We start from the raw sequence: 24,786 nt of genomic DNA on the forward strand, positions 1-24,786 counted from the left end.
GATGGACACTTAGGTTGCTTCCATGTCCTGGCTATTGCAAATAGAGCTGCAATGAACATTGTGGTACATGACTCTTTTTGAATTATGGTTTTCTCAGGGTATATGCCAGTAGTGGGATTGCTGGGTCGTATGGTAGCTCTATTTTTAGTTTTTTAAGGAACCTCCATACTGTTCTCCATAGTGGCTGTATCAATTTACATTCCCACCAACAGTGCAAGAGGGTTCCCTTTTCTCCACACCCTCTCCAGCATTTATTGTTTGTAGATTTTTTGATGATGGCCATTCTGACTGGTGTGAGGTGACACCTCATTGTAGTTTTGTTTTGTGTTTCTCTAATAATTAGTGATGTGGAGCATCTTTTCATGTGCCTCTTGGCTATCTGTTTGTCTTCTTTGGTGAAATGTCTATTTAGGTCTTCTGCCCGTATTTGGACTGGGTTGTCTGTTGTTGTGATATTGAGCTGCATGTGCTGCTTGTATATTTTGGAGATTAATCCTTTGTCAGTTGCTTCATTTGCAAATATTCTCTCCCATTCTGAGGGTTGTCTTTTCATCTTGTTTTTGGTTTCCCTTGCTGTGCAAAACCTTTAAGTATCATTAGGTCCCATTTGTTTTTTTTTGTTTTTATTTCCCTTACTCTAGGAGGTGGGTCAAATCCCTTGCTGTGATTTATGTCAGAGAGTGTTCTGCCTATGTTTTCCTTGAAGAGTTTTATAGTACCTGGCCTTACATTTAGGTCTTTAATCCATTTTGAGTTTATTTTTGTGTACGGTATTAGGGTGTGTTCTAATTTCATTCTTTTACGTGTAGCTGTCCATTTTTTCCAGCACCACTTATTGGAGAGGCTGCCTTTTCTCCATTGTATATTCTTGCCTCCTTTATCAAAGATAAGGTGACCATATGTGCGTGGGTTTATCTCTGGGCTTTCTATCTTGTTCCATTGATCTATATTTCTGTTTTTGTGCCAGTACCATACTGACTTGATTACTGTAGCTTTGTAGTATAGTCTGAAGTCAGGGAGCCCGATTCCTCCAGCTTCATTTTTCTTTCTCAAGATTGCTTTGGCTCTTTGGGGTGTTTTGTGTTTCCATACTAATTGTAATATTTCTTGTTCTAGTTCTGCGAAAAATGCCATTGGTAATTTGATAGGGATTACATTGAACCTGTAGATTGCTTTGGGTAGTATAGTAATTTTCACAATATTGATTCTTCCAATCCAGGAGCATGGTATATCTCTCCATCTGTTTATGTTATCTTTGATTTCTTTCATCAGTGTTTTTTTTCTTTTTTTTTTAAATTTATTTATTTATTTATTTATTTATTTATTTTTGGCTGTGTTGGGTCTTCGTTTCTGTGCGAGGGCTTTCTCTAGTTGTGGCAAGCGGGGGCCGCTCTTCATCGCGGTGCGCGGGCCTCTCACTGTCGCGGCCTCTCTTGTTGCGGAGCACAGGCTCCAGACACGCAGGCTCAGTAATTGTGGCTCACGGGCCCAGTTGCTCCGCGGCATGTGGGATCCTCCCAGACCAGAGCTCGAACCCGTGTCCCCTGCATTGGCAGGCAGATTCTCAACCACTGCGCCGCCAGGGAAGCCCCTCATCAGTGTTTTATAGTTTTCTGAGTACAGGTCTTTTGCCTCCTTATGTAGGGTTATTCCTAGGTATTTGATTCTTTTTGTTGCGATGGTAAATGGGATTGTTGCCTTAATTTTTCTTTCTGATCTTTCGTTGTTAGAGTATAGGAATGCAAGAGATTTCTGTGCATTAATTTTGTATCCTGCAACCTTACCAAATTCATTGATTAGATCTAGTACTTTCCTGGTGGCATCTTTAGGATTTTCTATGTAAAGTATGATGTCATTGGCAAACAGTGAGAGTTTTACTACTTCTTTTCCAATTTGTATTCCTTTTATTTCTTTTTCTTCTCTGATTGCTGTGGCTAGCACTTCCAATACTATGTTAAATAATAGTGGCGAGAGTGGACATCCTTGTCTTTTTCCTGATCTTAGAGGAAATGCTTTCAGTTTTTCACCATTGAGAATGATGTTTGCCATGGGTTTGTTGTATACGGTTTTTTTAAGTTGAGGTAGGTTCCCTCTATGCCCACTTTCTGGAGAGTTTTTATCATAAATATGTGTTGAACTTTGTTCAAAGCTTTTCCTGCATCTATTGAGATGATCATATGGTTTTTATTCTTTAATTTGTTAATATGGTTTATCATATTGATTGTTTTGCATATATTGAAGAATCCTTGCATCCCTGGGATAAATCCCACTTGATCATGGTGTATGATCCTTTTAATGTGTTGTTGGATTCTGTTTGCTAGTATTTTGTTGAAGAGTTTTGTGTCTATATTCATCAGTGATATTGGTCTATAATTTTCTTTTTTTGTGATATCTTTGTCTGCTTTTGGTATCTGATGGTGGCCTCGTAGAACGAGTTTGGGAGTGTTCCTCCCTCCGCAATTTTTTGGAAGACTTTGAGAAGGATAGGTATTAACTCTTCTCTAAATGTTTGATAGAATTCGCCTGTGAAGCCATCTGGTCCTGGACTTCTGTTTGTTGGAAGACTTTTAATTATAGTTTCAATTTCATTACCTGTGATTGATCTGTTTATATTTTCTAATTCTTCCTGGTTCAATCTTGGAAGGTTGTGCTTTTCCAAGAATTTTTCCATTTCTTTCAGGTTGTCCATTTTATTGGCATATAGTTGCTTGTAGTAGTCTCTTATGATCTTTTTGTATTTCTATGGTGTCAGTTGTAATCTCTCCTTTTTCATGTGTAATTCTATTGATTTGCGTCCTCTCCCTTTTTTTCTTGATGAGTCTGGCTAAAGGTTTATCAATTTTGTTTATCTTCTTAAAGAACCAGCTTTTAGTTTTATTGATCTTTGCTATTGTCTTCTTTGCTTCTATTTCATTTATTTCTGCTCTGATCTTTATGATTTCTTCCCTTCTACTTATTTTGGGTTTTCTTTTTTCTTCTTTTTTTAGTTGCTTTAGGTGTAACCTTAGATTGTTTATTTGAGGTTTTTCTTGTTTCTTGAGGTGAGCTTCAATTGCTATGAACTTCCCTCTTAGAACTGCTTTTGCTGCATCCCATAGGTTTTGGATCGTCATTGTATCATTGTCATTTGTTTCTAGGTATTTTTTGATTTTCTCTTTGATTTCTTCAGTGATCTCTTGGTTATTTTGCAGCGCACTGTTTAGCCTCCATGTATTTGTGTTTTTTACTGTTTTTTCCCTGTAATTGATTTCTAATCTCATAGTGTTGTGGTCAGAAAAGATGCTTGATACGATTTCAGTTTTCTTAAATTTTCCAAGGTTTGATTTGTGACCCAAAATATGATCTATTCTGGAGAACGTTCCGTGTGCACTTGAGAAGAAAGTGTATTCTTCGCTTTCAGGTGGAATGGCCTAAAAATATCAATTAAGTCTATCTGGTCTATTGTGTCATTTAAAGCTTGTGTTTCCTTATTTATTTTCTGTCTGGATGATCTGTCTACTGGTGTAAGTGGGGTGTTAAAGTCCCCCACTATTATTGTGTTACTGTCGATTTCTCCTTTTATGGCTGTTAGCATTTGCTTTATGTATTGAGGTGCTTCTATGTTGGGTGCGTAAATATTTGCAATTGTTATGTTTTCTCTTGGATCAGTCTCTTGATCATTATGTAGTGTCCTTCCTTATCTCTTGTAACAGTCTTTATTTTAAAGTCTATTTTATCTGATATGAGTATTGCTACTCCAGCTTTCTTGTTATTTCCATTTGCGTGGAATACCTTTTTCCATCCCCTCACCTTCAGTCTGTATGTGTCCCTAGGTCTGAAGTGGGTCTCTTGTAGACAGCATATATAAGGGTCTTGTTCTTGTATCCATTCATCCAGTCTGTGTCTTTTGGTTGGTGCATTTAATCCCTTTGCATTCAAAGTGATTATCAATATGTATGTTCTTATTATCATTTTCTTAATTGATTTGGGTTTGTTTTTGTGGATCTTTTTCTTCTCTTTTGTATCCCGCTTAGAGAAGTTCCTTTAGCATTTGTTTTAAAGCTGTTTTGGTGGTGCTGAATTCTCATAGCTTTTGCTTGTCTGTATAGCTTTTGATTTCTCCATCGAATCTGAATGAGATCCTTGCTGGGCAGAATAATCTTGGTTGTAGGTTTTTCCCTTTCATCACTTTAAATATGTCTTGCCACTCCCTTCTGGCTTGTAGAGTTTCTGCTGAAAAATCAGCTGTTAACCTTATGGAGATAAAGACAATAGTTTATGAAGCTGGTTTTTTATCAGAATCAGCTGAGGAGGTTTTTAAAAATACAAATTCTGAGTTTCCATTCTCAGAGATTCTGATTCAGAGGGTCGTTTCTAAATGGCCCCTCCCTGATGATTAGATTGGAGGTGGTTCAGTGAAAGATGCCATGTGCCAAAATTTCGGAAAGGGACATATCAATTTGGGTAGACTCCTTAGATTAAAGTACACTAAAACATAATATTCTCTTTATTGCCTCCAGGCCTTAGTCACCAGAGTCATTTAAAGTCAAGTAGGTAATTTAATTGTTGCCTCTGCAGACATTTTGTTACACTTATCTACCCATTGTACGGACTAGAAAATATTTCTGATAATTGCCATAAATTTTATACTTAATTTAACTAACTTATTTCCCAGTTTTTTTCAAGTTACATATTTTACAAATATCAGTGTTATTTCCTGCCCATCTTAACAATTTATCCCATGAATACAGAGACCCCCTTTGGTAAGGTAGTTAATATTGGACATGGTAAAATGATATGGTATCCTAAGAAACACAGCAAACTATGATATCCTAAGAAACACAGCAAACAAAACATCCCTTTGGTCCAAGTCCCTTGTTAGGTGCTATAAAATCTCATTTCTTGTCTTTGCAGTGAACCTTCTTGAAAAAGTAGTTTGTACAGTAGTTGAGAGTGTTGCCACTGAGGCCAAATTCCCTGGGTTCATCTACAGACCCTGCTTAACACTGTGACTTGGTAACAGGATGTTCTCAGTAGATACCAGCTTTATTAGGATTATTTTGGCCTCTCCTTTAACCCTCTTCTCTCTTAAAACTCTCTCTTTTCCTTATATCTGTAATGAAATGCACTCCTTCTTGGTCTCCTTTGCTAGCTCCTATTCTACCAGTCCCTGAAATGCACATTTACCTCTTCATTTCACTCTTTTTTTTTTTTTTTTCCCTATGCTCTCTCTGAGTGACATGCTGGTCTGCTTCCATGACTTCACCACCTCCTGTGTGATAATGCTTCCTTAATTGATGAACAGTACAGATATCCCTCCTAGCTCTTGCTTGGAACTGTCCAATAGAAGTATAATGTGAGCCACAGGTGTAATTTTAAATATTCTAGAAGCCACATTTAAAAAATGAAACCAAAAAAAAGGTAAGTTTAATAATGCAGTTTAATTCACACAGACTCTATAAATACTAAGTATTTCAATATAATATAATCAATATAAAATTGAGATATTTTACAGTTTTGTACTAATTATCTGAAATCTGGTCTGTATTTTACAGTTAAAGCACATTTTTTAATTGAAGTATAGTTGATTTACAAAGTTGTATTAGTTTCTGGTGTACAACAGTGATTCAGTTCCATATATATATATACACACACACACACACATATATATACATACACACTCTTTTTCAGATTATTTTCCATTATAAGTTATTACAGGATACTGACTATAGTTCCCTGTGCTATACAGTAGGACCTTGTTGTTTATTTTACATATGGTAGTGTTACAGCACATCTTAAGTATTGGAATACTTGGTCTGTATTAAGATCTTTTAAAAAAATAAAATAAATAAATAAATTTATTTATGGTTGTGTTGGGTCTTAATTGCTGCGCGAGGGCTTTCTCTAGTTGCAGCGAGCAGGGACTACTCTTGGTTGTGTTGTGTGGGCTTCTTATTGTGGTGGCTTCTCTTGTTGCAGAGCACGGCCTCTAGGCATGCGGGCTTCAGTAATTGTGGCAAGTGGGCTCCATAGTTGTGGCTCACGGGCTCTAGAGCACAGGCTCAGTAGTTGTGGTGCACAGGCTTAGTTGCTCCATGGCATGTGGGATCTTCCCGGACCAGGGCTCGAACCCATGTCCCCTGCATTGGCAGGCGGATTCTTAACCACTGCGCCACCAGGAGAGCCCTGTATTAAGATTTTGTAAATTTTACCTTTGAAAACTGGATTCACATATCAAAGTATTCCATACCTACTTAAAGGTCTTCCAATAACTGAGTCAAATATAAAAAAATTATTTTCCTTTAATATCCACACCCACATTAACAAGATTTGTCCATCTTTTTTCAGAAGAGCTGATTTAACTTAGGTACAAAAACATGTCAGTTTGAAAACTATGTCTGTCCAAGTAAATTCATTTACTCTTGTGTCAGCCTAGTATTAACATGGGATTCACAGGGATATTACCTAAGTTGAAAAGCAACTCCAAAATTATTAATATCAACAAGAAATTCTTCAAATATTTTTGGAGTTTTTGCAGACAATTTAGAAAATTGTCAATTGCAATTAAAATCTGCATATTGATCATATTAGGAAAATATGTAAGATTATTATTTATTTGTATGTTGGAGGTTTCAATTTCAACATGAATTCTCTTAAGTTTTCCAACTACCTTGCAAGTAAACTCTTGCTTTCCTTGAGGCTTCAAGTTCAGTTCACTCATATGTAGTGTGATATTAGTGAGGGAACGTGCATCCGTGTGCCTTGTTTTTGTCATTGGTTATTGGATAATTGGCAATTATTCCTTTTGATTCAAAAAAATCTTAGAGTTAACAGTTCAGTGAATCTTTCTAAAACTCCTCATAACCAATAACCTTTGGCGTAAAACACAAAATCATTAAATTTTTCTTCTGGGTTTTTTTTTTTTTCTTGATTTCTGTAAACTAGTGATGATTCAGAGCATTTGCATGTGTATTCTAACAACTGTATCTATGACACTTTCCACAGAATCTACTTCATAAAACTGAGCAGAAGTATTTTCAATATATATAATATGTTGGTATGCAGCAGTAAGACAAACATCAGTGTCTAGTTTTAAAATGCTCTTAAGTCTGGATTTTTCATCTAACATAACTGAAGCACTGACCATCGTGATAGAAACTAATTTTTTTAATATCCAGCTGAAGTTCTTCTTTAATGAATGTAAAAGATTTTAAGTTCTAATTTTTAGATAGTGATTGACAATATTTCATCATAGATTTGGAAGTCCTTTGAGAAAAAAACATAACCAAAGTATTAATTGGCCAGTGTCCCTTATTTCCTCACTCTTATCAGAGTGCCCTTTTGTAAAATGCATATTTGAACACGCACTCCTTTGCTGATAAATGTTCAGGAGATCATCATGCTTCCATGGTAAAATCCAAATTCCTTAACATTCAGTTCCATGATCTTGGCCTCCCAATCTTACCAACTTCACTTTTCCACCCCCTCCTCTTAAACTTCCTTCTAGTCATGCTGAAATTGTTGTGGTTCTTGTAAAAGGCCATTCTCTCTTACCTCTCAATGCCATTTCACTTTCACTCCAGAAAGAAGCACATCTCCCCTCCCTTACCCCCACCTATCTTCCTCCTGCTAGTCTTTCAAGACTCAGCAGCCTCTCCTGACAACCCTCTTCTCCTGGGCAGCCTGGAATTAGTATCCCTCCCTTGTCCCCCTTTTCACCCCAGGACCTCTGAACACTCTCCCATAGCACTTATTACACTATACTGTAGTTGTCTCCACCAGATGGTAAGCTCTTTGAGGGCAAGGATGGTGCTTTTTGTCTCTATACCTCACACCCACAACAGCCCATGGCATGTAATGGGTACTCACATCACATTTATATTGTGTGTTTCAAGGGATACCTGACTAAACTTGCATAATAAATAACTGCCCTGTATGTAAGGGGTTCTGCTTTTCACTTTGACTTTTAAATATAATGAATAGTGAGTTGGCCGTCTTATTTTAGGATGTTAATTGGCATTTTCTTCTTACTCCTCTAAAAAGGTTCTATCTAGCCATTTAATTTGTTTAGTATGACTAAGTTTTGTAACTGTGTTTGTGATTATTTATTAATGGATTTTGCTCTTGTTGCTAATCAATCACCTTTCCCTTTTTCTCTCTCGGTCCAGCTCCAACAGAGACCACTATGCACCCGCATCTAGGTAAGTGTTTGAGACCCCGATGTCACTGACCCTAGTACTAGATCTACTTGTTTCACTCCTCTGCCATGTGAGCAGGTGATACAGAGGTGAGGAAACTCTCTGCCCTCTCTGATTCGCTGATCATTCACTGAAATCAGACTCAGGTCCAGATTATGCTTGAACCCGGGACCTCACCTTATGAGGTGATACAGCTGCCCAGCTGGGGCTAATGGAGGGACTTCTGAACCTGTTCGTACATTTATCCTTGGGATCCTGTTGAGTGTGATCTTTTGACACAGTGTTCTAATGCTGAAATTTCCCCAGAGCCCCTACCCATCATAAATAGTAGAGCATGGAGGCAATGGGCAAGGAGCTATGAGTATGGAGGAGTTGAGATTATTTCAGGTCTGAGATATCTGCTCAAAGTAGTATTGGGTTGTAAAAAGAGAAATAACTTGGCCATTTCTTCAAAAATTAAAATGAGGTTGTTTAAATAACTAAATGCTTTTTTTAATGGCACCATGTAAAGTTGCCACCTCTCATTTTTCTCATGATCTTTTCATTCTGCCGTGTACTTAGTGGGCCACAGTTCTTGAGGCAGGGTTGTATAGTGGTTAATAGCACAGATTTGAAGCCAAACCAACTGGATTTATCTCACTTTCACCACTTGCTAGCAATGTGATATTGGGCAGGTTATTTAACCTCTCTGTGCCTCAGTTTCCTCATCTGTAAAATGGAAGTCATAATAGTACCTACCTCCTATGGTTGTTATGAGGATTAAATGAATTCATATTTGTAAAGTATATAGTCAAGGATATAATAATGTTTGTAAAGAAATAAATACATGAACAAATAACCATAGAGGCTTACCCGTGCCTTTGTAAAAAAATCTCTAGAAAGCAAATAATCTTTAAGAGTTAAATTTCTCATAGGTGACAGTGAAGACTTATTTTAAAAGCAGTTTCCTACACACACTATTTAATAAAAATGAAAAGAAGTCATCCTAGCTGGCTCCAGCTTTTTCAGATGTCTCTCACTGTGGGACTTGCAGATAGGTCAGTATTTGTCTCTTGGGCTTTCTCTTTCAACCTGTAAACCCAATTAATTTATTTTTCTCTTTGGAAAATCTGCCTTGAGAAGCTCTACTTTTATGTAATGCTACAGCTTGGGGCTCCTCTTCTTTGGCAGATGAACGCAAGCACTTAGAAGCATGCCTTCTAGCAGCCGAGGCAGGCTGGTGACCCACAGTGGCCCAGCTGAGCCTCGACCAGGTTAGGTATTTGAGAGAGCGGTACCCTGTAGGCATTTCAGACACTGCATCTAATTGCTCAGAGGAGTCATTAAATCACTCCCACGCACAGAAGACATCACGGTGTTCTCTCCAGTGTAAATCCATATTCTCCCTATTGTCAGGCCTAAGGCTTCGAGTCTGAACAGCCATTTCTGTCAATACATGCTGATTCACTGGTTTCCCGGACTTCGTTATGTGCTTACCTGCTGGCATACCCGGTATAAAGAGGGTGAGGATGGCTGCAGGTGGCAAAGAGAATTTAGAAGTGTGCTTCCTGATATTTGGAGGTGATTTTAATTACCCAGTGATTTCAGTGAATTATATTCAAGTGAGCCCCCCAAAAAAGGGTAAAATGTCACTTTTGAAAAAAATAAAAAATTTTGGTTATGTTTTATTAATCAAATCATATGATTTTAATTTTCCCGAAAAGCATGTGTAGACTAGTCCTAACAAATTTATACAGACCCAGAGAATTTATATTAGCTGAAACAAATTTCCCAAGCAAACCATGGGAATCAGATGAGGAGGTTTTTTGAGCACTAAATTCATTTTTTAACAACTCGAGTAGAAATAATTATCATTCCTCATACAACCTTAAAAATGAGCCTACTTACATGGTAGTTGGTCATGAAATTGTTTTTACTTGTCCACCCTCTATTCAGTGGAAATGTCACATACTCTACAGTTTATGAAAACATTCTTTGCTTTTGGCATGACCCAAGTTCTTCTGTAGCTTAAAAATAAGTATTTAATACAATCTCAAGTGTAACGATAATATATATAAGACTATGGATGGTTCCCTGGCATTCTTCCTGACTTCTAACATGACTTTATTTGGGAGTTTTACTTATTCATGTAGATAATTTCTCCTGTGCAGCTCTAAGGGGGAAAAATGTTAACAATTTGAAACACATTAAGTAAACAATGAGTGAATATAGGGAATGAGAGAAAGCAAGCCAGGGCAAGAGGGATAGTAGGAAAGAGAAGAGGAAATGGGTTAGTAAATACCAGCAATGTTAGCTGACAATAAATAGTCACAATGTTCTGTTCCCTTCAATGCTCTAAAATGAGTTAGACACTGACCTTGTTCTGGGTGTGTCGAGCTATGAGGGGCAAGTCTTGGGTGACATCTCCTTGTAGGTTAGTGCTGACCTTGGTCTTCGCACCTCTGCGGCCTGGTGACACCTTGGTAGGGTTCTCTTTGGGGGCTCTGGTTTCCAGACTTCTAAACAACAGAGTTACTCTTTCACTTAGTAGTTTAGGGACAAAGCAAATATAATCATCTGCTCATTTAAAATCCAGTTGTAATTTAAAATACTGTTATTCCTCATAAATGCAGCATGTTGACTCTTTTGTGTAGCTAAATCTATTGTTTAGTATAATCCTTTTCTAAATTTTTGTTCTTCTTTTAGCTGAAATTCATAGCGACAGTATTATCCTACGAGATGACTTTGACTCCTACCACCAAAAGGAATTGAATCCAAACATATGGTAAGTTATAGGAACATGCCTCACTTTGGTCTGTATAATGCAAAAAAAATTGTTTTAATTAAAAAAATGATTCTGACTGCTCCTTTGGAGTAGTTACATAAAATGAAATTGCTCTTTAGCTCTAAGGTATCAATGAGAATTGTTCAACTAGGGAACTGGGCTTACTGTCGCCAGCAGAATGTCTATTTCTTTTTTTTTTTTTTTTTTCCAATTCAGCATGATGATTTTATTTTATTTTTTTTTAACATCTTTATTGGAGTATAATTGCTTTACAATGGTGTGTTAGTTTCTGCTTTATAACAAAGTGAATCAGCTATACATATACATATATCCCCATATCTCCTCCCTCTTGCGTCTCCCTCCCACCCTCCCTATCCCACCCCTCTAGGTGGTCACAAAGCACCTAGCTGAAGAATGTCTGTTTCTTGACTTCTTTAAGAACTGAATCTAGTTGCCCCTCAAAGCCATGGGTGTGATCAGTTGTTTTTTTTCAGTTGTACAAGTTCTTTACATAGAAAACATTATGCTTTACGATGTCTAATAATTGCATTTTGCCAAACGAAAGAAGGGAAATGGTTTATCTGAAAATGATAGATGATTTGAGTCATACTTCCAAATAACTTCTATGTTATTGGGTTACCTCATTTATACTCCAGTCTTTCCTTCCAAGACTGTTTAGGGGCAACACCATGGGATTTTGGAGGGCAAAGAAATAATGAACCAAAATGCATTCATTAGAAACTTGTTGAACACATAAATGGATGCACGAATTTGTTGGCAGTTTGTTGTATTTTTGCTGATTTTGGAGAAATGCGTCTATCCATCCAGACCTATAGTCTGCGTAATTTGAGAGAATATATGAATGTGGATTTTCTGTGGTGCTAAATGTTTTTGTGTACATGATTAAGAGTTAAGATAAATTAGAAACTCTAATGTAATCAAGTTGCAACCAAAATCCAAGCAATACTCAAGACTAGAAAGAGAATAAAACCATTTCATTCTCAAATGTCAGAGTATGATATTCATTTGCTTTTCCTTATTTTCATTGTTCAACAAATATCAAGCAGTAATTATTTTATTTATATAAAATATTATATTTATTAAATCCCTTTATTAAAAAGGGATGTGGTTCCTTCTCTCAAATAGCTTATAGTTCTGTAGAGGAGACACTAAAAACATATTTTTAAAAAGCTTGTAATCCAGGATAGAAATCCTTAAGTGTAATAGAGGATTACAAATAGCATACTGCAGTTCTGAAAAAGGAGGGATGACTCTGGTGAGAGTTTCTTGGAGAAAGTGGTCCTTGACCTGACAGTTGAAGATGACATACAGATTTAGAGAGTGTTGGTGCTTAAATATAGACAGAGAAACTTTTTATATCTTTTCTAGAAAGAAATATAGATCTAGAGAATGTAAATACACAAAAAAATCAGACTAGACAGAGATATAAAGTCTTAAAATTGATATGCCATTTAAAGAAATAATTTATCAACAAAATTTCACTTCCCTCTGAACATATCCTAAATATAAATTTCCTAAAATAAATTGAAAATCTTTTTTAAGAAAATGCCAAAAAAACAAAAAAAGAATTTTCTAAGCATTAGTTTTACCCGAGAAAAATTCTCTAGTTCTCCTCACTTTTGGCTTTTTTATATCCCATTAGTATAAATGTTATCAGATGATTGTTTCTTTCAAGGCAAGTTCATTTCTGTCAAGCTAATTCATTTTCTTCAGTGAGTTTTCTTGACAAATACAAAATGTGACTTTTATGTGGTCCAAATTCTGCTGTTTTTAAAATCAATAAAACATGATTGATTTTGCTTCACCCATTTTCATGACTTATCTGATAGATGCTTTCTTGACCGAAGTTATGGATTTTATGTCCCTTTTACTTAAGCTATGGTTTTTCTTAATGTTTTAAAAAACCTTTTATTAACTTTAAAAAGCCACATACTTCTGTCTTCTATCAAATGTGCTTCAGAGTAATTTTACTTTATCCCTTATTGCCCACAATCTCCTTCATCTAGCCTCTTTAAGATTAAAAAAACAAAACAAAACAACAAACAAACAAACAAACAAAAACCATGAAGCTCTCATCATTTGAGAGATGGCTTTGTTAAACAAAGGTGGCAGGGGTTTTGAGATCAGGCTGGTCTGGTTTGACTCTTGAGCTAACCACTTGCCAGCTGGGTATCTGAGAAAAGCAAAAAGCTTTCTTTACCACTCTGAGCTCCGTTTCCTTGTCAGTAAAAGTGAGCCAAATACTGTCGTAACAGCATTGTTTTAAAGTCTGATGAGCCTGAAAAGGTCTGGCACCTCGCCTGGTGTATTGACGCTGCTCAGTACAAATCAGTTCCCTCCCCGCCTCTCTTACTCTCTCTCTCTCCTTCCCTGCCTTTCTGTCTTCTTCGCTCCCTCGCTCCCTCCCTTCTTTCCTTTCTTTCTTCCTCCTGTGGAATATCTGCACATTGGTCTACGTGGCTCCCCTAAGCCCAGATATGACCCCAAATCATTATTATTAAAATACTCTTCAGCCAATTTATGTAAATGAGTCCCCAAGTCTTCCCTCCGGATGAAAAACAGACTTCAAATAAAATATATCTGTATTATATAATATATGGAATATATATTAATGAAAATATAGCAGAGTCATAGAGAAAATGAGGGTATTAGATGCTTAAGCCCCCTTAAAATAGACATAAGCTCCCTAAAGTTAGAAACAAATACAATCAAATATTCCAGTGAAATATTTCCAATAAAGTAACAAAGTCCTATGTTGTTTTGGAATCTCATAGGCAGTTTTCGCTCTCCTGACATCTCTGTTCTCTTGGTATACATATTGACATGTGAGTTTTGTCCCTTATGATATTGTCTTTGATTTTTTTACCCCATGGAATTAGAAACCACTGGGCAGCTTTGTGGCAACTGAAAAGGAGAATCCTTGCTGACAACTTATAACTCTTTGCCACTACCACTCACCACCAGATAGAAAGAAGCATGAGGCCTGGTGTGCTGCTTTTGGACAAATTCCCGAGACTCGATAATCACTCAATAATTTGCCACAAGAGCAAAACATGCTTTTATGAGCATATTTCTTCCATGGAATTTGAAAAGCATCATATGCATTATTTAACTTGTAATTTTTAAGGACAAGCAAAAGGAGAAATTATGAAACTAAAGTCCCATCTGTGCAATGATGGGGAGAGAGATCAGTTTAACAGTTAATCACTCACAGCTTATTTGCTTCCATTGACTTCATCTCATGAAATCAACTTTTTTTCCACTTCATTTCATGTAACTTTTGATATCCAAATTTCTTATCTTCTGTACAAATGACTGTACACAAAAAACAAGGAACATAAAATGATACTATTATTATGAATGAACGTAACAACCAAGTTATTATTCCAAGTGTATGATGGCAGTTGGACTAGAGCCAAGAAAGTTTTTTACACCAATTCAGTATTGAATGTACTGTCTCTCTGCTTAGTTTAAATATTAGATTTGATTTAAAAATTAAATGTACTTGGTGAAAAGTTCAATAATATTAAAACATAATAAAAATAAACCTTCCTACACTAGATCTATATTTCCTCCCTCTAGAGGCATCAACTGTTACCAGTTTCTGCCAGTCCTTCCAGAAATTGTTTAGGCTTACGCAGGTGTCACCGTTATGAATTCTGTCTACAAACTTGGCTATCAGAGAAATAAAACTTTATTTTTTTTATAATCCAACTTAATTTCTTTTCACTGTCCCCCTTTTACCAGTGGTGAAAACTTTAATTTCAGTCAACTTTGGCTTGCCCTCTCCCATTTTTCTGGTGTTGTAGTTAAGTTTCAGAGAGCTTCTTAGTTCAAAAGCAAGGGGTAGGGTGGGGATGCACCTCTGGTCCCCCAGTCCTCTGTTCCTGCAGGTGCTCACTGAGTCTTCCCTATCTCATCCAGTTTTGGGTGACTGGTCCACACAGGTAGCCTTCGCACCTGTCCTAACCACTCCTTCATGGCAATTGCTCTGTATTGAGCCCTGCTTGAGGGCATGAAAACCTCTGCTGCTCCTGGGCCTGGACTGTGGGTGTCTTTGAGATGCTCTGATGTGCTCTCATGCCGCTATGGTCCTTCTGCCTCCCTGAGATGTAGAGTATAGGATCCTTCTGCTCTTTGCCCCCCAGATCTCTTTGGGGCTCTGCCAGAGAAGTGACCTTTTATCTCCCATTCTCTCAGCCACTTCTCATTGCTTTGTTTGAATGAAAGATAAGAAGTAAAGTTACAAATGAAGACAACAGCAAAACCCCTTCATGGGAATATAGTGGCGTCTTAGGCTTGATGAGAGTGAGGCTTCTCCACTTTAACTTTGCCCTGATGCTGGGCTGCATGCAGGTTGACCTCTGAACCACAATAGTAACTTCTTCTGTTCAAATGTGCCATTGAACCCAAGGGGGTGAGAGAGAGTGTGGATGGAGCCACACCGACTTATCAGCACTACTGACAATTCTCCATTATCAAGTGTGTTCAGTGTGATTACACTCCTGAAGATGGAGGGGGATCGATAGGGTCTTGTTCCTATAGAGACAGCCCTACAACCAAAAAGAAAAAAAGGTAGGAAGAAAAACCTCATATAACTAAATTTAGAAGGAAAGTAAGAACCTACAAATACGCTCTATCTCAACATTTCATTTAAGCATCTACTACTTGTGTCTCAACTACATTTTTATAGTTTTTAAAAAATCTTTATTGAATTTGTTATAATATTCCCTTTGTTTTTTTCATGTTTTGGTTTTTTGGCCCCAAGGCATGTGGGATCTTAGCTCCCGACCAGGGATTGAACCTGCACCCCTTGCATTGGAAGGCGAAATCCCAACCACTGGACTGTCAGGGAAGCCCCCATAGTTTCTTTTTATGTATTAACTATTTTATTATGATATAAACACTGCCAGTATTCCATATGAATGGAGAGAAATCTTGATTTTTTTTATTAAAAAGAAATACACCTAATAGCCCAAAACTGGGAACATCCCAGGTACCCATAAACAGGAGAATGGATAAACAATGGTACATCCATTCAGTGGCCTACTACTCAGCAATAAAAAGGAATGAATTATTGATAGTTGAAACAACATGGTTGGATTTTAAAAATATTATGTTGAATGAAAGAAGGCAGACCCAAAATAGTTCTTACTGTATGATTTCACTTATATGAAATCTAAAATAGACAAAATTATCTAAAGTGCTAGAAATTAGATTAGTGATTGTTTCAGAGATGGGGAATTGACTGACAAGGGGCATGAGGAACTTTCTGGGGTGATTAATACATTATATATAATCTTGAGGGAACATGGGTTACATAGATGTATACCTTTGTCAAAACTTGAGATCCATATATTACACTGTGTGCAAATCTACCTCAGTAAAAAATTTCAGGGCCTTCCCTGGTGGCGCAATGGTTAAGAATCCGCCTGCCAATGCAGGGGACACGGATTTGAACCCTGGTCCAGGAAGATCCCACATGCCGCGGAGCAACTAAGCCCATGTGCCACAACTACAAAGCCTCGCTCTAGAGCCCGCGAGCCACAACCACTGAGCCCATGCACCACAACTGCTGAAGCCCACGCCTAGAACCCATGCTCCACAACAAGAGAAGCCACCGCAATGAGAAGCCCACGCACCGCAACGAAGAGTAGCCCCCTCTTGCCCTTCAAGAAAGCCTGCACACAGCAACGAAGACCCAACATAGCCGAAAAATAAAATAAATAAATTTTAAAAAATTTCAACAGTAATAAAAAAACAGGGAGAAGAGTTAAGAAATAGGAGACATTTCTGATTCATAACTTGGGTTAAAAAGAGTTCAAAGAGAGGGAGAGAGAGAGTTAAAGGAACTAAAAAAGTGAATGAATTTTTAAAAACATTTTAAGTTTTCTTAAGAGGTGTCTTTACTCTCTAAGCACTTACAAAGTCTAGAAGGAATCTTTGTTTTGCTTAACAGATTATCCCTTTAATGCTTGTTTTGTGAAGATCACAGAAGGCATCCAGAGCTATAATATCACTAGGCTCTGATGTTCTAGTGGGAAATGTGAGACTGTTAGAAAACATGATGACAAATAGCAACTAGAAGACAACAGATGTTTCCCCTCCAGCACAATAATAATAGCAGAGATGTTCTATTCAGCAGAGATCAGGGAAGAACAAGAGCCACTCGTCAGAAGAAGCATCTTAGATGAATAAGCTGTGATGCCGACAGGGATATGAGACATCAAGAAAAAGGACACAAATGAAGTTGTCTCAGATCCTATGGCAAATGAAGACGTCTGTCAATTGGCTTATCATACAGAAAGCCCCACAATTTACAGCCAAGGAAGCTAAAGCTGTGGCTGGCATTGCATAGGGTTGCTTGAATCAAGAAAAGACTAGGACATTTCCATTTTTATATGTAAAAGATCATACTACAGGACTAGAGAAATTGAGATCACAGACTCTGCTGCATGTAATATTTTCTTGAAAAGACAAATTTATTGGAGAAATTATTCAGAAATGGAGCAAAAAGTTTGGTGAATTGGCTTATTAAAGTTTATTTGCTTTGAGAAAAATAATTATCTGAACAAAGACTCTAAAAAGACTGAAATTTTAGTTTGGAGGTGAGTTATTCTGGCTGGAGCTTTATTTATTCAGTGATTAGTAGATTAGCCCATAAGAGAAAACAAGTCAAGTGAAGAGTAAAACTACTTCAGAGTTCCTTAGTATCTTGGAGCCCCCATTGAGAACTACAGCAGAGGGAACTCCATTTAGTAGCCAAGTATGAGAACCACAATGTAAATGGAGTTTCCAGGTAATCAGAACAAAGTATTAATAAGTCTGATGAACAATGTCACTGGGAAAAAACTGGATAAAAGTGCATCCACTTTGCTCAATGTCCACCAGGCCAATGGGGAGTAAGACTTGGAAGACAGTGTTGGGTGAAGGGGAGCACTGACCATGGGCATCAAAGGCGCCACATCACTGCTGAAGGATGTCCAAGGGATTTTTTTGTAATGATGATCACTTGGAAGACATATCACTTAATAGGCTTACCCATGTAACATGGAACATACACCTTACAAGTTTTCAAGGCCAGGTGACTACGGGAGATCGTGAGTTGGTGAGAAAAGTCTGGCAAAATAAATATTTTATGGATGACACACCTTTGCCAGAACTTCTAATATATCACTGTATTTTGGGGTTGTGGAATTATAATTTGATTTTTAGGGTTTAATGGTCCAATATTCTGATCTTACGTGCATCTTTTTCTTCTTTTTCTCTCATCTTTTCCCTCTTGACTTCACCTTTTTCTACTATCTCTCACTCTGTCTTCTCTTTTGTTAATAACTTTTTTCTCTTATTATTAAACTCTCCTCTAACCTTCATCTCTTGCTTCCTCCCCCTCCTTCCTCTTACCATGATGTAATTGCTCTGGGGAAAACTTCATCTACAATAGAAAGGTTAACCAGGAGGTGTCCTACTAATAAAATAAGGTGTGAATCTGGAGGCTTATTATTTCCTTCTTTAATCTCTGTTTTATATGACAGAAATAAGAACTCACTCAATGGAATTAAATGCCAAGTACATTTGAAACAAGTGAGAAAATATTTCCTCAAGCAGTATGTAGTGGAATTCAGCATAGTAGGAGGTTAGAATATTGCATGCAGTAGTAGGGTGTAGATGGGTTATTTTTAATACAAATAATATTTGCCATTATACCTCTTAGCAAAGGTGAGATCAAATTTTTAAACTCCCTGGTGAAATAAGAAGAGTTCTCTTACCTTCCTCAGTGAGAAGTAATGAGAAAGAATGAGCTATAAATGGAGTTTGTTATTTTCACATTTAGAGCATGTGTTAGCTCCTTAGAAAAAAGGCATGACATCATTGAAGGTGATATTATTCTCAATCTTATAGAGTGAACTTTCCTTGCTGTTTTTCTAAAAATATTCCACATTTACAAAGAGAAGAGGATTTTATGAGGGTTTTTTTTTAAGCTTGATCTTTCACAAGTAAATAGTCATACCTTTTTACTATAAAACATTGTCTCTTTGCTATAAATTATGGTCAAAAGTTGAGTGTTCTGCTTGTTGAGGTTTTTTTTTTTTAATTTCTATTGGAGTATAGTTGATTCCTTGTTGAGGTTTGAGTGGAAATTACAAGAAGCTCCGACGTCTCCAGAAGAAGTCAGCTGACTGCCCAGCTTCCACAGGGCTAGCAGGGTCCTATTTACTTTGGTGGATTCACCAGTCCCTGATCTGGCCTTGTTGTGCAAGCCCACACATCAGATGGTGTCAGCACATGCAGTGTGAGCTGTAACTGGGGGAAGAGACTTGTTGTCTTTGGGTCAGGAAATTATAAGAGATTTCTCTTTTCTCTTTCCATTTTTAATGTACTTTTTATAATCAGATCAAATATTAAAATTATTTTAATATCTCTGTTCAGAAATGCCGGTGAATAGACAATTCCGACTCATAGAATACCAGACACTGAATCCTTCAGAGGCAATAAATTATGGATAGATAATACGATGTCCTCGGTCTTGGGGACAAATGGCATGTATCTCAAATGAGAATTTGATGATAACTGATTGTCACTGAGTTTCCAGGTGATTAACTTATTTCAGCAGAGTGACTGACTAAAGGCTGAGTGATTTCACTCTGATCTAAAAAGAAGAATGAGCTGCGTAATGAGACTGCTCTTGAGAAAATAATATTTTAGTTATTTATTTACTGTTATCAGGATGATGTTACCACCAACCATTCATAAATCTATGGTTGTGCGAAGGAGCCCAACTTTCTCATTAATCCTCCTCCTCTTTCCTGTGTCCTGAAAGTCCTGTGTGAGTCACTGCAGGACATGGGGACTGCAGGGAACTCCAGGGACATTTCACTCCAGCTTCCTCTGTGCCTCCTGAACAGGGGCTTTGGTGTGTCTTCCAGCCTATTAATTTTAAAGTCATGATTAAAAACAGAATTATACCTTCAGAAGTGTGCTCTCTACAACACAAATGCACATTGCATATAACTCCTAAACAGAAACAGCCACCTAAATGATAAAAAACAAAGACAGAGAATTGACACCACAATAACAAGTTTCAAACTGCCAAGGAGCTTGTTAGAGTGAAAAACAAATCTTGGTTCAAAGCATTTCTTTTTGCTTTATGTTTCCAGTTGGACCCTAGATGTGTTGGTCAACAAGTACCTGCCTTCATCCTTATTGATTCCTTTATGTTTTTGTTAGTGAAAAAAAGGTAGTGTGATAGTGTGTATATAAAATAGCGATGAATTATGTAAGGATGTACATAACCAAAGCAATATTGAATTTGATTATGTACTTTAGTCCAGTGAATTCATTCTGAACATTTTCTGTGAAGTCCATGACATTTCTCTTATTTTTGTACATTTTCATTAGCAAAGCAAAATCCCTTATCCTATAAATGAAAAAAAGAACTTTTAAGAAAAGACATTGTAACTCTTCCAGATAAACTCTGACAGTAAAAATGATGACAAACATTTTTGAAATGCACATGAGTTTTGTAGAATTGGAGTTCTTTTCTCTTCTTGGCTGCATTAGAGTAGGGTAGGAAGAATATTGGACAAGGAGTCAGGGAATCTAGCCTCTAGTCCTGTACTGTCATTTGTAAAATGAGGGGGTGATGAGACTCGGTGATACTTCAGATGCCCTCTAACTCGAACGACCAATGATCTGTGAACTGTAGTAATAGATGAGATTCATGTGGTACCTAAGCGTGTGATAAATAGGTTCAGAGAGGGCTCAATATATTCAGGCTTTGCCTGGTCTTCGGGGATAGCAAGCATTTCCCTTAAATTGTCTGTTAATCATACTGTTCATGGCAGATTATATTTTGAGGTGGGCGATTCGTATGATGTGCTTTGGTATTTGTCAGATTCTTATGTTCTGTTTTTCATATTGAGAAAAAGAAAAAGAGGGGGAAAGTTTTCTTAGATTAGAGAAATATTCGGTATTACTTTTACTCTTAAGCAGAGAAGCAATTCATTTCTAATCCTTAGCCTGGGAGGTCACATGCCTTTTTAAATTGAAAAATAAAAAGTCTATTTAACTGGGATTATTTAAAACTTCTTCTTCCCACCAATCTCTGAAGAATATGTTACCTAACTTTACAGAGCCCATCATTTTCTTGAGAAAATTCAGTTGGGAGACCACAGTTTAAATGTTAGAAATAAATAGCACTTTTTTTTTGCTCCAAGCCTAAAGAAAATTGGACTGCTCATTATCCAGCAAATTGAGCCCTTATTCTTAGGAACAACTCATAAGGGAAGAGTAGAATTTTAGACTACTAGTATTATTCACAGAGAGCACCCATTGGGGTTAGGTACCTAACCCTCCTCAACCAAGTTAACTTGTTAGACACGGGCATTCTGAGAAAGACAGGGAGGGAAGAACTCAGGCACTCAGAGCACTTAGGCATTGCTTTAGATTCTGGGATGAGCCAAGAATTTCTCTTCTTGAAATTTGGATGCTGATTTACATCTGTAGGTTTTTAAAACTTACCTTGTTTTTCTGACATGGATCACTATTTCCTTCGGGGAAGCCATGACTCCTAGTTGCCCTTTGTACTATTTGGCCTCCATCAGAGTCATTGTGTTCATCATGAGTTTGTGATTTTTCTTTTCCTTTACGATGATGGCATTCACGTAAGTGGTTGTACAATGCTCAACTTTAATGGTAGAAAAAATATTAAGAAGGTCATATTATAGACTCACTGTTACAAAAGTCACCTTGATGGGCAGCACAAAAGTGTTAGCATTGTTAGGAACATGAACAGAAATGAACCCACTGCCAATAATCATGGAAAAGTATGCAGGGATAGCCTCAGATTGATACACACTGAAGGGTCACAATGATAGCTGGAGCTTTCCAGAAACCAGACTAAGGATATAGTTGTTCCCCAGGGATCCATTCTTGGACCTCTACTTTTCTCACTTAGTATATCCTCCCCTCTCCCCCTGGCCCCCAGTAATATGCACTCCTATGATTTCAACCATATCTTAAATTGTCCTGTCAGTGCTGATCTCCTTTCCCTGAAGTTCAAATACATGTAATCATTGTCAGCTGCTCATCTCCAATTGTCAGCATAACCAGAAGAGCAGTCAGTTTCCAAGCCCTGTAATTCCCTAGAGTTGAGCTGTCCAGTATGGTAGCCACTAGTCACATGCAGCTATTAATCACCTGAACTGTGGTTAGTCTGAATTGAGATGTGCTGTAAGTGTAAATACACCCCATAATTTGAAGACTTTTTATGAAAAAAGAATGTAAACTATATCATTAATAATTTTGTATAATTACATGTTAAAATATAATTTGAGTATACTGGGTTAAATAAAACATATTATTAAACTTAATTTCACCTATCCTTTTTTATTTTTAATGTAGCCATTAGAAAGTTGAAAATTACATATGTGGATCATATTATGTTTCTATTAAAAAGTGATACTCTTTTCTTCATCTTCACCTTCTTTCAAGGCACTGTTGTGTCCTACTTGTGTTATATCAACAGTCCAGTCTTTTCTACCGCTAATCCATTATTTGCTAGAGTAATTTTCCTAAAAGTTGGATCGTATCATGACTTTGGAAACAGAATAGTAGGAGTTTGAATCCCAGTTCTATAATTTTCAATCTGCGTAACCTTGGACAATCATTTAATGTCTCTAAATCTCAGTTTTAGCATCCTCTAAATGTGGACAAAAATAAAGGCGGGGTATATGAATTAATTGAGGCATTGTTTGTAGAGTTCCAAGTGCAGTATCTATCACTTGGTAAATGGCGCATGAGACCTTCCATGAACTGGCTGCCACTTTCCAGCCCCATCCTTTGCCACCCTCTTCATGTACCAGTGTGGTTCCAGGCACACTAACACACTGAAGTAGCAGTTTTACTTGTATCATAATCTCTGCATTCCTTGTGCCCTGTGACACCATCACCTTTCTTCTTTGATTAACTCCTATTTCTCATTCAGGACCAGTTCTGGGACCACCTCCTTTGGGAGCTTTCCCTTTACTTCCTTAGTCTAAGTTAGGTACCATCACAGCCAGTGCGTACTCCTGTTATAAGGAGTGAGGAGCTATGGAAAACGTGATGCGTGTTGGAATTAGCAAGTCCTGGGTCCAAATTGCCAGTCTGTCAACTTCACAGCTGTAGGATTCGAGCAAATGCTTAACTTCTTTGAAGCTCAGTTTTCTTATTAGTAAGGCGAGGACACTGATAACTATCTTATAGAGAAGCTGAGAGATTCAAATAGGCTTTAGAATATCTGGCACATAATAGGATGCAGTAAATAGCTCTCATTGCATTGGCACCCTGTATTTTAATTGTGTGCTTGTTTCCCTGCCTTTCCTTCTGGAGTGTAAACTCCTGGAAGAAAATAATACTGTTTTTTGTTTTGGTCTTTGTACCACTAAAGCTCATCATAGTGCCTATAGGTTCTCAACATAAGGTTGTTAATTGTAAGAATGAATTAATGAATGATAAATGAATAAATAACACCATCGGCAGCTACGAGTGGGTTGGATTTGACCACCCAGAGGGATGTACTTACAAAATAAATTACAATAAATTATGTTGACAAACCCAGACATACTGTGAGAAATTCAAGCAAAGGACATTTAAAAGACCTTGACAAGAAGCTAACGGATTTGTTTCATCAATCCTTGGTGAAGCCATTGTACCTCCAGGTAGCAACAACTCAGTGAATAATAGCCGGTAATTCTAAATCTTTAAGTTTCAACAGGGTACCAGTGCCTTTGTAATTTTATTTTAAGTTTCTGGAGCTATACAGCACAACAAAGAAAGGTCCAGATACAGTTTTTCTGATATACAGTTGATTTGGGGAGTGCTGATCAATATTTATAGATAGAATGATTGCTATGAGAATTCAAATATCAGACCTCGGACTTCACATCAACAATGATGCTTTTAGTTTAGAATCACTGGAGGAAAATGGCAGATAGTCATTGTGAGGGTTGAACAATCTTTTAATTTCTCTCTGTCAAAGCTTATATTTCTTTTGAGCCATTTCACAATGCCTTGGAGGCCAAATAATCCTCATGTATCAACAAGTAAGAAGCACACTGTAATTTCAGTGCTACTGCTCTGTACTTTTATCATAATCACACTCCTTGGGAAAAATTAATGTATAGTTTTAAGAATAGAATAATAGTAGTAAGAAGTTCACGTAGTAGGTTCCCTGTGGGGAAAAACAACTAATATACATGTTCTGGATGAAAATGGTAGAAATCCATAATAATAATAGCTAACACTTATGCTAACGCTTACATCATGATTGCTCTATTTGAAGTATGCCAGGCTCTATTTGAAGTGCTTTAGATCTCAGGCCTTAATAATAGTTCTGTTTATGAAGTTGCCTTATATTTATTCACTCATTCAACACATATTTATGGAATACAACATGCCAGGCATAAAATGGTGAACAAGAGACATATTTGTTGCCCTTATGAAGCTACTACTATGCCTCTTCTAATGTCAAGGACATTTTATTAGAATCTTGCTTCACAGTAATCAAGAGAAGATTTAAATCTCCTGCTAAGATTTGAGATACTACCTTTTAAAATTCCATATCAGAAGTTGTTCTCTGTTTATTCTTAAAAAAGCAAAGCTTTTTCACATTGTTGATCTCCTTTGTATAGGAACACAGCTCAAAAGATTAGAATAATTTATTCCATGCAATACACATATAGGAGATAATTCTATTTTTTTGCCACGTTTTTACTTACTTATTGTGCTTCTGCCTCTTGCTTTATGGGCTACCTGGTATCTTTTCACACTTTTGTCGTCTTC

At 37.1% G+C, this 24,786-nt stretch overlaps 1 protein-coding gene and 1 long non-coding RNA gene across 4 annotated transcripts in view; one reads left to right on the forward strand and one right to left on the reverse strand.

Moving 5' to 3' along the window:
• Nucleotides 1–23,782, reverse strand: part of LOC309666314 — a 1,163,838-nt gene extending 1,140,056 nt beyond the window's left edge. The window contains exon 1 of the long non-coding RNA XR_014267042.1: nucleotides 16,549–23,782. This is a non-coding gene — a long non-coding RNA (uncharacterized lncRNA). The remainder of the gene's footprint in view (nucleotides 1–16,548) is intronic.
• The window catches only part of RELN (reelin), a 528,909-nt gene that overhangs the window by 250,266 nt on the left and 253,857 nt on the right, over nucleotides 1–24,786 (forward strand). For all 3 annotated transcript variants that reach the window (XM_082473379.1, XM_082473378.1, XM_082473380.1), the window contains exons 5-6: nucleotides 8,148–8,180; nucleotides 10,863–10,941. In XM_082473379.1, coding sequence (XP_082329505.1) covers nucleotides 8,148–8,180; nucleotides 10,863–10,941 — 112 coding nt within the window. The remainder of the gene's footprint in view (nucleotides 1–8,147; nucleotides 8,181–10,862; nucleotides 10,942–24,786) is intronic.

This window comes from Balaenoptera physalus (assembly GCF_965194825.1).
Source record: "Balaenoptera physalus genome assembly, chromosome: 8".
Lineage (NCBI taxonomy): Eukaryota > Metazoa > Chordata > Mammalia > Artiodactyla > Balaenopteridae > Balaenoptera > Balaenoptera physalus.